The sequence below is a fragment of the Scleropages formosus genome, chromosome 1, assembly GCF_900964775.1.
Source record: "Scleropages formosus chromosome 1, fSclFor1.1, whole genome shotgun sequence".
Taxonomy (NCBI): Eukaryota; Metazoa; Chordata; class Actinopteri; order Osteoglossiformes; family Osteoglossidae; genus Scleropages; species Scleropages formosus.
In genome coordinates this window covers 32,012,723-32,027,253 of record NC_041806.1, presented here as the reverse complement: position 1 = coordinate 32,027,253, position 14,531 = coordinate 32,012,723, and the positions used below count along the sequence as shown (strand labels likewise).

Genomic DNA, 14,531 nt, shown 5'->3' with positions numbered 1-14,531 from the left:
AAACAACTGCATTTCTCCCCAACTTTTTTTTAACTTGTTAATCACAACCCAACAAACTTCTTCTCGAATGATGATCATGGTATGTAGAATAATTCTTCCATTGATTTGCATGAGAACGCCAACGAATTCTGGAATATCTGGAAATTATTCTGAAAGTTATTAGATAGTGCAACTATATCATACCTTTGATAAATTATAACCTTTTGACCCTGAGCCCTCTCTCTACACTTGGTCTCTCGGTGTACTGTCTACCACTACCATGTCGCGAAATGACGTCATAACCACTAGCCCGGAGTGTCGCGATTGGATGACGTTGCACACAGCTGCAGCAATGGAGGGAGCACGTGTGTCAGCCTTTTCAATGTACCAATATGTAGAAAAGAACACGCACACGACTCAGGTAAGTGACGTTTTGACACAAGGAATAGTGGGGTATAAATCATGGTAATTTACCATTTGATTACATATCTTTTAAAACTTTATTTTTGTAGGATTCGCTGCATTTAGTAATCCACCAATCAATTTCCACAAGAACGTGTGATGATGATTGATGATCATCAGTTGTAGAAGTTTTACGTGGCTTTATTTATTTTATTTATCGACGAGGTGGACTAGAAATCAAAATGTGTGGACTGTGCGAATGCGCGGAATTGGGAACACAACTGAGTGTGTTACTTGGTCTCGGATTAACTATTAAATTTGGATTAGGAGAAGAGACATATCTCGTGTAACTAACTAACTGACTGTCTAACTTAATTAAACTGTCTTGTACCTAAAACCTGTTACCGGCTTGTTGGTTTGTGTTCAGCATCTGAATACATGACACATAACAAGAAGGTTCTTCAGTCATTATACCCAGCAAAATAACAGAACTCCTGGCTGTACAGTGCAGCTACAATCTGTCTGGTGGCTAAAATGAGTTCGTGACATGGTGATCATCCATGGAAGGGCTGTGAACCATTCTGTAGTGGGTATCACTGGATATCACCTCCTGGTCCTCCTCATCCTCACCTCTGCCACTGGCTCTTCTTGGTGATGATGATGATGATCTGTTGGAGAAATGCCTCCTTTAGACACATTTTTGAGTCTGTTGGAGTAGGCTCGTCTCATAGCGTAGTGGTTAGAGAGTTGCTGCCTTGGTCGCAGGTTCGAGTCTCGCGCGTCGTTTTTGAGAGAAGCGACAGCTGAGCGAATCAATAAATGTAAAACGGTGGTCTCACAGAAGAAGGTTTTTCCTACAGCACAAAAGATGATACTGGTGACTGCAGTCTGGTGAAAGGTGAGGAATTTCGCCAACCGTGTTAGTTGACCTAAGCTTCCTGAGCGCGGCCTGCTCCGTCCTTTCTCGTTGAAAACGTCCGCTTTTTGGCCGATTTCCAGTTTTTTTTTCCTCCGCCGCCTGCGTCATTTTTGAGATCGGTGTAAATCCGTGGAGAAAATGTAGGTTTATTGTTTGAACAGCAGGGCCTTAGAACAAAATACTTGCCCTAAATTGCTCCGGTAAAAATGACCGTACTATTGCAGTCATCAGAGAACTTGTGCAAGTGATAGAGCCCAGATGAGTATTTGAAGTCAGAGGTGTAGGGGTGGGGGGGACAAGAGTGGAGGCAGTAGTAGTGCTCCCTGGGGTTCACCAGGCAGTGTTGCTCACCAGCACATCAGGGACACCGTCCCCAAGCCTGACAAACTGTAGTCCGACTCTCAGATGGTCCAAAATCCAGGATAACATAATACACAGACATTTTGATGTTATTTCTTAAACTTAAAATCTGAAAATGCTTTTGACCCGCTATAAGTCACTGTTTGTGTCACTGCTTGTTTCACAAGGTTCCCGCCAAAAACAAGAAACGGAAAGAAAATGCCGTGCAACTGTCAAAATCGAGTAAGAAACCCAAAAGGAGGCGGAGCTGTGTGCTTGATGTCAAAGATTCAAAGGAGGAGGAGATTGTAATGAAACCAAATGAGGTGAGAGGGCATCAGTTAAATCAAAGTTTTTTTTTTTTTTTTTTTCTTTGAAATGTTACAGGGCATTTTGTTGGAAAGTTTTGGTTTAATTTTATTGGCTTATATTATTTATTGGAAATTATTGGTTTAATTTTAGGGACAATTATGTTAAACTTCTGCTTTTGTCGTTGCCAAATGGAAATGGAATATCTTCCATGTACATCAGGACCATCCAGATCTGTCAGATACCATCCATCCATCCATCCATCCATCCCTGCTTTTCCAGAGTAGGGTTGGTGGTCTGGTGCCTATTCCGTAAGCACAGGGCGTGAGGCAGAGTACACCCTGGGTGGGATTGCAGTCTGTCACAAGGCAATCACACCTTCTGCACAGAATGAGCTGAATTCAACCCTGTGTTGAAACCTGCAACCTCTGAGCTGTGAGGCATTCCTGCTCCCTGCTGAGCCAACTTGCCACCCCTCAGATCAGACCATTGAGCTCTTACTAAAAAACACACATTAATTCTTAGTTTAAGCCCCTCCTGGAGCAGAGACTACTATTTACAGTGAGTGTCTGAGACCTACATCAGAAAACTACATACGGTCAGAAGATCAGGATCAGAGCTGAACACCATTCACTTCAAAAAGCTTTTGTCCATCTTGACTCCTGTCCACACTGTCCATCAGTTTTATAATGGATCATCCTTCCTGGCTGACAGCTCAGCTCCAGTGTTTTAATTAAGTAAAACTTAATTAAACTATATACATTTGTGAGGTCAAGCACTGCACTTATATTTATCAAAATAAGCATATGAGATTCTGATTATAACACTCAAAGCGCATGGACTCGCAGGTACTGTATGTGTTTTCATTTGCTGTATAGGCTGAGCGTCCGTTGAGAAGCGGCAGACAAGTGGAAGGACCTGCACTGCACACATTGCTGACAGACCTGGCCAAGGTGCACAACAGCAGGGAGAGAGCCGGCAAACTCTTTGAGTGGCTCATCCACCCCGTGCCTCTCCAAAGCTTCTTCAGGTGGCCTGCCTCGCACCTACAACTGTCTGTTGTGTATATGTTATAGGTTTCTTTTTCTCAGCAGGGGGCACCACAAGTTCAGGTTCTCCTGACTGCTGAGGACTTCGTCTCTTCTTCTCACGCCTTTGTTGCTTCTGTCAGTTTATTTTTTTTTTTAAATCACTTTATGCTCATCGTGATCTTTGGTTCTTATATTTTTAAGTCCTAATGAACGTCTTTCGGTCTATTCATAGACCCAGGATCTTGGATCTTTGATGGAAATTCACACATGACAGTGAAGTCAATAATTATTATGCTGATTATATGAAATGTACTCACTTTGGGATGTATTCCAAAGAAAACAGGAGTGTGAATTGTTAATTTGATAAAATGATGAATATCATGCATACTGCTATGGTGTTGAAGGTCATAGAGAATATTGGTGGTCTTCGTAGCCCGGGTTGATGGATGAGGTGTTCGGTTGTTCACCGAGCTTGGCATTTAGGTTGCAAACGTTTCATTACCAGTCAAGGTGACATCATCAGTGCACAAGTTGCGTGATTTGTGTTGGATGCTTCCTTCTTTATATGTAGTTTGATGGGTGGGATTGCCTGAAGCTTGGACGTGATTGGTTGGTTTCATGTGACCTTGAGCACGAGCGGTTCTTCTGATTTCTGATTGGTTGGTTGCCGGTTTCAAACCGGAACCGGTTCGATACTGCTTAGGCCCTTGATCCTTGCATCGTATTGGCTCGTAGATGGGTTCTAACTATATATATATATATATATATATATATATATATATATAAAGGAGAAAACACACACTGTCAGAACCGCTTGTCCCATACAGGGTCGTGGGGAGCCGGAGCCTAACCCGGCAACACAGGGTGCAAGGCTGGAGGGGGAGGGGACACACCCCGGACGGGACGCCAGTCCATCACAAAGCACCCCAAGTGGGACTTGAACCCCAGACCCACCGGAGAGCACGACCCGGCCCAACCCACTGCGCCACCCCTAAAGGAGGAAACATCCAACACAAATCACACAACTTGTGCACTGATGATGTCACATCGACTGGTGATGAAACGTTTGCAACCTAAATGCCAAGCTCGGCGAACAACTGAACACCTCAACTTCTATGGTGTACTTTTTGACCAGTGAATAGCAATGCAGTACAGTGCAGTAAGTGCTTAATTTGTCATGTTTATGTTTTCTTGGAGATTCTGCAGTGCAGTGTGTTGGATTTGAGGAGTGACCAGGCATTTGTGGCTGGACGTCCAGTAGCATTTATTCTACACATCCATGTGTACACCAGACACAAAACTGTCCAAAGCAAACAGACTGTAACACGAACTTCTGTTTTTAAATGTGAAACATATTTTCTCTTCAGTAGTGAATGCACCAACAAAAAACTCTGCACCAGCTCACCATAACTGACCCGGTGTTTGTTTTGTAATGTCCAACGCTCAACTGTGGGGGTCAGTCTGGGTGGGGTGTGGCCATAGCCGGACTCCAGCCTGCCACAGAGATGTACCTAATTTTTTGTCCCATTTCCATCAAACACTTATCCAGTGCAGGGTCCCAGTGGCCCAGAGCCTATCCCAGAAACATAGGGCACAAGGCAGAGTATGTAGTGGTTGGGAGTCTTGTCCTAATTTTTGTTATTAAATTCAACAAAGTACAGTACTGCTACTTACAGAAGTCTCACTTGCAGGCTTCAACTTTTTTTTGAACGACTATTGAAATCCTGCGCTTGTTGTTTATATCTACTGTTATCGTCATAATTTTCAGAGACATATGGGAGAAGAAGCCAGCTTTAATCAGACGCCACAATCCAGAATATTACAAGGGGCTCTTTTCCACTGCTGAGTTTGACAGGATTTTAAGAGATGTAAGTTCGCTTGTTGATTTTACTAGAAGGCTTCCTTGACTGAAACAATGTATCTCTTCATTTAGTGAACACATTATTATTATTGTTGTTGTTGTTGTTAGAAGGCAAACAAAAAATGAGATGAACAAGTATACTTTGTAATAGTGCTGCACTGATCACTGATTTTCCTTTTTCAGTTAAACACATATATTCATTTAGCGACTTACAGTGTTAAGGCCACAATTATTACAAGCTCATAATTTTTTACCCGTTTATACAGCAGGGTAGTTTTACTGGAGCAATTTTTTTTTAGGGTAAGTACCATGCTCATGGGTAGTACAGCCTGAGGTGGGAATTGAACCTGTGACCTTTGGATCCAGAGGTAGTAGCTCTAACCACTACGCTACCTGTTATCATAACATAAAGAATACCTATATCTTGCTAAGTTAATTGCGCTGATGTTGTGTCTATGGAAAATAATTCCGTTTTGTGTAAAATGAACCAAATGACCATGTGACCGCCTTCCAGGGTTGACATCATGTATCATAGATTTTAAAACAGAGGAAGATTTCTAAGCCCATAAGTGTATGTGATTTTTGTATGTGAGGAATCTGTGTTTATAGTGTATTGTGTTATTATAATTAATAATTAATCTGCCATATCCAGTGCTGGATGGCTTTCAGACGAAAGATTTTCTGCTCTTGGAGGAAGTTCAGCGTGAGAAAGACACTTCCCCATGTGGCCATGTCATCGTAGCGCTGGAACTCTTTTTACGTGTTATTAATAGCATTAGCTGTTATGGTTTGTATTCTAATTGTGTTCCACTGCTGCTTTTCAGGATGACGTCCAATTCGGAGTGAACCTGGATGTCACTAGTTATAGAAATGGCAAACGGGAGACCCATAACCCTCCTGGCAGAGCCTTGCCTTTCACTGTCTGGGACTTCTACAAGGTACATGTACAGGCCTTTCTCCTCAAAGCATTCTTTCTCCGCAAGCCTTCTGAATCATCTTCGTTACTTTGGATAATTTAGGCAAAATGAATCATTTCAAGGTTCGGCCAGTTTGACCGGTGCTTCGTTGTCTCGGTACGATTTTAACAGCGAGGTACCGGACATGTCACACTCTGCAGTCTTGAGTTTTTCATACGTGTCAGACTGGCAGACTAATATAAATTATGACACGGTTATTGTCACGCGCAGTCATGATCCGTGTGGTCAAAAATGTGTTTCTTTTCTTTTCTAAAACTTGGCCCCGCAGAACGGCTGCTCTCTGCGGTTGCTGAATCCACAGGCGTTCTCCATCACCGTGTGGAATGTGCTGTCCATCCTTCAGGAGCACTTCGGCTCCATGGCTGGGGCCAACGTGTACGTGCCCTACGCAAGCGTTCGCCACACTTACGCAGTTAATGAGTGCTGACATGGAATTTAACTTGGGCACAGAAATTGAAAATATGCAGTTTGAGTCTGAAAAATAATGACATGTAGAGAATTTGACCTTTTGCTCCAGGCCTCGTTCTTCTGTAAAGCCCGGTGCCTATTAGTTTCAAAACTGAACATGAATTCATTACATTCCAAAAGCATGCAAGTTTTTTTTTTTTTAACTGCTGCTCTGTAACACTAAACTAAAAATGCTATTTCCCTTTGACGATGACTTAAGTCCATTACCCACTTAAAATATCCCAACAGCTGTAAACACAATAGACACATAGTGGACCTTACTCATTGGGTTCATCTCTGAACAAAGAATGGCTGGATTGGGGGCTCACTAGTTAAAAAGAGATAAATCACTGCTTTATTTGAGCTCTTATGCATTAGCTCTTGTCTCTACTGTTGTAATTTGGTCAAATACTTCAGTAAACATATTTCTTTCATTTGATATATGGCATTAACATTTACAGGCTTTCCTTATGCAATGAGAGCTCTTTTTGGTACTTTGTACCTTAAAACCTATTCATATAGCGAGCAATCAACCTAGTTTTCAACATAATTATCAATCCGAAATATTTGTCTTGGTGACACTGAGCGCTGCACAAGGTGAACGGCATCCCCTCTCAGAGTGCAACTCCTGACTTTTTAATCATCTGTTATAATAGTAATTAACACTAAAGCAAAAAGCTGTAAAACGTGCAAAAAGTTGCAAAGGAAGGCTTTACCCCTGACTTGAAAATCTGAAGTGATAAAACGTAATTATTACAAAAGACTGTGATTTCCGTATTATTTTTACTGTTCATTTATCGCAAATTGTACTTGACAAATAGCCAAAAGGGATCAGAACTGACAATAGTAATTATGAGAATTGCCTAGATAGGTAGTGTTACTAATAATGTCATAATTACTATCTTTTTAAGGTGCACTTAAGTAGCTTCTTGAAGCGCTTCATAATGAAGAAGAGGCATGTAGGTTACATCTCTAGAGCAGGAACTGCGCTCCGGGAAGCGACGTAACTTTGGCAAGTGAAATATATTGAACTTTAAGTCGAGGTTAGAAGCTGTGATTCCCCATCGTCATGTTTTCTGCACCGGAGCACATAACGAGGTGGCAGAAGGCAGCCTGATGGTCACGCGTGTGGACTGCCGGTCTCTTCCAGGTACCTGACGCCAGCAGGAACCCAGGGCTTTGCACCCCACTATGATGACATAGAAGCCTTCATAATACAGCTGGAGGGCAGGAAGCACTGGAGAGTTTACAACCCCAGGTAGCGCAGTGGGGTCGGGACCGGGCTTGACACCAAGAGGGTTCAGGGTCGCATCCCAGGAGGGGGTTGAGCTTTTCACCCGGCACTGCTTCAGTGACATTGAACATTTCAGACAGCCTCATGCAGGTGTTCATGTAAGTTACCTGTCAACTTTTATAGTATACAGTACAAGGCAAACGTATGAGGACACTTGTGGAAAGTACTTTTTTTATGAGGCCTTTGGTTAACACGTTTGAGCAGGACATTGGAGTCTTCCCAACTCTTTGCAGCTTCGTGAGCCGCTTTGCTTGGACTCTCGTGGACGTAATGCAATGAATAAATACAGGACCAGGATTTACATAATGGTGACTTTTGCAAGTGTTTTTGCACTTTTAATCTGCTGTATTACAGGTAAACATTTAGCAGAGACACGTGTAAAGAAGCCTTCTGGCGGTCGACGTTCTGCCGGAAACAAGGCTGTAATGCTACAACAGAAGTTGGATGTTACAGAGATACGCAGACTTGATATTTTCTCATTTCCATGTGTTTCATAGTATATATTTTGTATGTTTTATCTGTCTGTGGGTTTCTTGTACGTGGTAAATTACTGTGTTTACATACTGTTCCAGTGTGATGTTCCATAGGAATCCTAGTAGTGCATTATAGAGCACAGCTGACTGTTTTGGCCAGGTGTACCCAAACTTTTGACTGGTACTGTGTGTTAAGTAAAATAACTCAAAATAATGATTGGAGAGGAAGCGGAAGGTTACGCAGGATACTCTGGAGACGCTAGAGAGGGAATGCACCGAAAGTGTTTGTGTCTAACTGGACGCCTGTTCTTGCCCGTGGCTTTTGTAGGTCCGAAGATGAAGTCCTTCCAGTGGCATCTAGCCGTGAGTAATCAGTGATCCCCCCACCACCACCACCACCACCACACACCCTTCCTCTCTTAACATGCCACTCACGGCCGCTGTCAAATTACACACTTGAAGGTGGGGAGGCATGAAAGCACAAATTAATGGGAAACTATTTATAGCGCTACTCACGTCCCTGCCCACGCACCCCAAATGCACAGAGGTCGTCGGTTCGCGTGAAGTCAATTTGGAAATTGCGATGGCGAATCACGTCACGTGCCTGTTGCTAGGTTACCGCTACTTCTGATAGCTGCATGTACATAATAGTAACCGACACTCTATTTTGGTATAAAAGTCATTGTGGCCACAATCGTGGAACATTCACTGTATAGAAATGGCCACCGATGACTGCTTGGTGCCACGGATACGTTAAATTGTACTAGAAGCAGATCGATGGACCTCCATCTTCGCATCTCACACCAGTAGTGCGTGTCTGGTTCGTATGCAGCCTAGAAGGTAATTATTTCTCGTCGTTTCCACAGCAAATTTCAGCCAGTCGGAGATCGGCGAGCCGTCGTTGGAGGTGGTGCTGGAGGCTGGCGATCTGCTCTACTTCCCGCGAGGTTTCATACATCAGGGCGACTGCCTCCCTGACGCCCATTCCCTGCACATCACCATCTCCTCGTATCAGAAGAACAGCTGGGGGGACCTGCTGCAGAAGGTGTCGGCACTCCCTCCTCTCTCAAATATTATTTATCCCTTCACCCGTTCTAAAAGTGCACTGGGGAAGCGGGTTGAGTTGTGGTTAGGGCCCCGAGTTTGCATTCACAACTTACCCGTGTTCAGATCCCTGTCCCACTTGTAATGTCCTTGACCAAGGTACTTATCCTGAATTACTCCAGTAAAAATTCCCCAGCTGTCTAAATGTATAAATCTTTTTCAGTAGATTACTGTACAAACCTAACATTAGACGTCACGTTGCAGAAATAAAACCCGGTAGCTGAATTCTTTTCTGTTTTTACCGTATTAGATTTTTCCAGTGGTCTCTTTCACAGACTCATGGAATCATTATTTGAAATCTGTAATTTTGAAAAATAGCACCTTGAGGGCAGATTAGTTCCACAGCACTGTGATAGTAGCTCATTTCATCCTGTTGCTTTAAAAAACTATTTTTCTTTATACATTGTATGGAGTGCATGCTAATAGAGGTAATGCTGAAACTGCAAACATTTAGAGCATTGAAATTTGGCATGGTTATGAATTATGGTGCTGCTGCTCAGTGGGATGCACAGTACAGGGATGTACGCCCCCTAATGGTGGTATTTGTAATGGCAGCTTGTCCCGGCCGCCTTGGAGATGGCCATGGAGGAGGACATCGAGTTCCGCCAGGGGTTGCCCCTCGATTATTTGACCTACATGGGGGTGCAGAACTCAGACAAAGTAAGGCTCTTTGCACATTATTATAGCAGTCATTTTTTTTGACACAGAAACTGCGCGAGCCCGCTCATTAGGCTACGGTACGAGGTACTACCAGCCTTTTCGCTGCGTTCGCATCGACGGCTCGTTGTGGATTTAATGAAAGCAGGAAAAACTGTCCTAGTTCCCTCCAGTCTGGCCATTGTGTTATCATCTGTCTCCAAGGAAGAGGTGCTCAATGTGTGTGTGTGTGTGTGTGATGTTAGGAGGACTCGCGCAAGGCCCAGTTCACCGAGCATTTGCTGAGTCTAATGAAAAAGCTGGCCAAGTATGCCCCCGTAGATGCAGCGGTGGACCAGAAAGCCAAAGAGTTCCTGCATGACTGCCTGCCACCAGTGCTGACCCCAGGTGCGCCCCAGTGGTTCCTTCATCGCAGGAGATTCCCTGAGTCTCCTCCCCAGAGTCCAGTTGATGGCACCAGTAAATTTTGATTAAACATCACGTGAGATGCTTTTAAGGGAAAAGGGCTCCAAAACAATGAGTGGTTTAAAGCTGTATGTGTACATGTAGAGGGGCACACCAAGCTGGATGCTCTTCATGTGGGCGGAGCCTATTGGTGGCCATGCTGGGAGCCCTTCACTGAGAACCAGTTCAGCTGGAAGTGTGTGGCTGGGACTGACAGTTCAGTTTTTGCCCCCCATAGAGGAGCAGGCCAGCAGCGTGTACAGCGCCCCCACCAGGATTGAGGATGGCAAGGCCCGAGATGTAACGGCACACATCAAACCTGAGACCAAAATTCGACTACTCCGGGATGGTATCGCAAGGTATGCTTGATCTCGATACTGTTGTAGAAACATGACCAAATTAATAATGGTAGGACATCACGTAAGTCAGTGTAGGACCTCTGATCCACGTACCTCCTACATATATATTAATTTTCATAATCCATCCCATTGTTTTGTGCTTATTCTACAGTGGCAAAATTTTTTACAAAATGCCTGGTGATGCCGTTGATATTGAAATATCGGTTTCTTGGTATTAACTCAGAGACTAAATGCATTCTTGATGAACTGTGCTTCCTGGGGTGGGGTGTGTGTGTGTGGGGGACAGGCTGTGCAGTGAGGGGGATGCAGTGTTTCTCTGTCACACCGTGGACAATTCCAGAGTTTACCACAAGGAGGAGCTCAAGAGCTTCGAAGTACTGCCTGAGGTTGGTGTCTTCGCTATCAGTCCGCATAGGACTGTCCCAGTATTCACTGCGCTCCCGTAGAGTAACTCCAGAGATGCATCTGTTACATTTATATTTATATATTTATCTCTCCCGTGGAGAGGACAGCTCAGTGAAAATATCCTTTGGTGTAGTAAAGTGAGACAAGTGTTAGATGCTGGTACTGACCACTTTTTTTCTTTTTTTTTTTTAACCGGACATTAGTTAAGGGTAACGAGAAAGTGTCTCATTTCTCATGAGAGAGCTAATAAAAGAGTAACGCTCGCATGGAAGGTGTTAATGCTACCCACCCGGACCGTCACCTGCTTTCTGCCCTCTGGGTCCATTTTCACAGCACACAGATGCCATGGAGTTCCTGATCCACTCGTACCCTGACTTTGTGTCTGTTGGCAGCTTGCCGTGCGACTCCTTTAAAGAGAAGGTAAAACCGGGGTGTTTGGTTAGAGAAATAGTGAATGGTGAGGAAAAGCGGTGCAGTGCTGCAAAAGCAAACCGCAGGAGTAATGCAGACTCATGTGGCTCACCACTTGTGCCGTGGTACTACCACGTTGGGGGGGGCAGTGTTTGTGCTGAAAACCGGTCAAGTGGTCATCCAACCTCCCTCTGCCTGATAATCAGCTGACATCCGTGGTGACTTGTCATAAGTCGGTTGTCACAATGCGTAGAACTTCCGCTGTAAGTGCATGTGTTAATATGAATCTTAACAGCACCGGTTCTCATCTGCCTGTGAATTGTCCTTTTGGGAACTTGGACACGTATGGGGTAAATCAGTAAAATCTCGTGGTGGGTCAATGGTGTTAAAAATGCAGTTGGATGGCGTCCCCCCCGTGTTCTCTCCAGACCGCGAAGGTGGCGCTGTAAGATTACGGAAAAAAGATGGTGTGCGTTTTCTCGCTCCGTAGCTCTCGACAGCCTCCTTTGAAATGTAGGCGAGGCTACGGCAGCGCTTACAGGTGCCGTATCTCCGCCGCCGACTCAGTCTGCCGCGCTGCCCTGTGTTCCAGGCCTCCCTGGCGGAGCTGCTGTTCGAACGAGGCCTCATCCACACGTGCGAACCCTTGCTCTTCTCGTGAGGACGGATGCTGCTCCCCCGTCGGCCATCCTACTTTTCCCGGTATTATCATTTTGTGCCGTAATAAAGCACACATCGGGGACGCCACGCCGCCTGTCAGGCCCTTGAGTCTCTTCTTTCTGTCATTCCAGAAAATTAAAGGAAGTTTAGCGTGAGAAATGGCTGTGTTGTAAGAAGCATTTGGTCCCTGAATTATTGAGTGCTTCCGTTTAAGACGCTGCAGGGTCTTCGCCCTGCTCTCATTAACAGTTTTCACAGCTACGTTTCTTTGGTCTGATGTCATGTTTTTATTAAATATTTATACAAATGGGTCCTCAGTTCAACTAAATTTTTTAACTGCGGCATTACGGTGCACGTGGGGCACGGTATGGGCCTTTGGTTTGGACGAGTTGAATTTGCGTATCGCGAGCAAGGTTTCAAAGCGCTTAGTCAGCAGTAAAGTAGCTGGAACACCGAAACGCACGCATTTCTCCGAAGAATGCAAATCAGAAGCAATTAATCCACTCGAGGGAGAAGTATGCAGAGCGCACCGTGTGAAACCCTTTGGAACGAGCTTTCAAAAGGCCGGATCTAGGAACAAAGCCACGCTCCTCCGAGCGGCTTCCCGCGGGAGCCTCCCAATTAGAAGGCGGCGCGGCTACAGACCGTAAGGCAAACGGGTGGGTTGTGCAAATTGTCCAGCGAATTGTGTCCTTGCTTTCCACCTGAGACCCTTTAGTTACATTGCTTACACCCACATTTATCATTGTAATTGCGGCAACACACCCGTTTGGGTTTTTTTGCTCTGTTCGCACACTCTGGCTCCCATTAATATTAGTCTTCAGGTTCTTGAATACATGCTGCATATATGCTGTATTGTATTTGTTCATAAATCTGTGTGCACATTAATAAGCATCCAGCATACATTGTACATGTATAAAAGCAGCTCTAGATTTTTGTGGATCTGAATTCTGTGCCCATTTGGGTTGTTGGTGTGTTTGTTGCAATAATGTCAAGTTAAGTTGCATTGTTCATGAGTTAAAACCTTTAAGGGCTTTTCCCATCTTAATGTCGGTCCAGGCTGGTGTCGCTGATGATATTTTCTGATTCAAATTTGGTTTTTATGAGTGTAGGGGGGTGCGGTGGCACAGTGAGTTGGACCGGGTCCCACTCTCCAGTGGGTCTGGGGTTCGAGTCCCCCTTGGGGTGCCTTGCGACGGACTGGCGTCCCGTCCTGGGTGCGTCCCCTCCCCCTCCGGCCTTACGCCCTGTGTTGCCGGGTAGGCTCCGGCTCCCCGTGACCCCGTATGGGACAAGCGGTTCAGAAATGTGTGTGTAATTATGAACATTGTCTCTCATTCAGTATAGATTGCTGCTTTTGCGAAGGCAGGGTCATGTTGGTCTGGAGCCTATTCCAGAAGCAGTGGGCACTAAGCTAGGCGGGGTGTGCTCCAGATGGGATGCCAGTCCACTGCTGGGTAACAATATCCAGAGTCACTGACACGTTCACACACCACAGGGACTTGAGTCACCAATGCACTTAAAGTGCACAAAACCCACCCAAACAGCAGAATGACTTTAAAAAAAACTGAGCAGGAATTGAACCTATGTCCAAACCACCATGGAGCCCACATTTGAACAAGATATAAAAAATAATTTATAGTACCTGCAGAAGGATGACATAGCTTTCCTGCAGGACAAAGGCTGTTGGGCTGGGATCACAGTAGGGATAAACAAATAAGCACGTTCCCCTCGTTGACTGTTTCATAATGAAATTTGGGCTTTGTGAAAAGTTATCTTCCAGGTATGATTTGTAATCCATGTGCGTTAGAGAGTTCTGTGATGGAGGACCTGCTGGCCCCGATTTTCAAGCTCACGTGACGTTACTCTCACAGCAGAGTTAAGAGGTCGGGTGCTGCGGCGATGCTCAGTGCTCCAGGGATGGTTTCCTGCAGGAGCTCATTTGAGTGCTTCTGGTCTGGCTGAATTTTCAAGTTTTTGTGGAACAAAAATGGACTGAACTGACAGTATAACAGATCGTGATGCCTCATCAATGGGGCCTCACAGCCCTTTGGCCATGCAACTGGACTTGAACCCTGTTGAGTCTGTTAGAATGACCTCCCTGCACTCGTGTGGGTTTCCTCCCACTGTCCAGAGACTGAGAGTCAAAACAGGAAGGTGGTTCAGATACTGTTATCCCACAACTGTGTATAAATGATTGATTTTTACTGTTCTTTTATTCAACAATTTGCAGTGTACTAAAATTTATTTCCAAGTATTTTAGCTTCCTTATCTGCCTTTTTGGCTTGTTATCCCTACTGTAATTTTTAATTTCCACCTCCACCCCTCTGTTGCCTCTGGTATCAAACTCGAGTCTCACCAGTGCCCTTCTGGGTGCCCGTTTGCCTTGTGTCGGTGACCTGATCCTGCCACTTCCGGACACTATTACATAATGTACTCCATTTCTTTACTTACTATACA

General features: G+C 44.7%; 1 protein-coding gene across 1 annotated transcript; it reads left to right on the top strand.

Annotated features, from left to right (window-relative positions):
* Positions 1–304: 304 nt before the first annotated feature.
* riox1 (ribosomal oxygenase 1) lies at positions 305–12,382 on the top strand. Its single transcript, XM_018735300.2, has 15 exons — positions 305–400; positions 1,828–1,965; positions 2,827–2,978; positions 4,748–4,847; positions 5,665–5,778; positions 6,086–6,192; positions 7,415–7,522; positions 8,360–8,394; positions 8,898–9,076; positions 9,691–9,795; positions 10,038–10,179; positions 10,475–10,595; positions 10,882–10,981; positions 11,334–11,420; positions 12,004–12,382. Exons 1-15 carry the CDS (start codon positions 308–310, stop codon positions 12,070–12,072), a joined length of 1,650 nt encoding a protein of 549 aa, XP_018590816.2. The 5' UTR covers positions 305–307; the 3' UTR covers positions 12,073–12,382.
* The last annotated feature ends 2,149 nt before the right edge of the window (positions 12,383–14,531 follow it).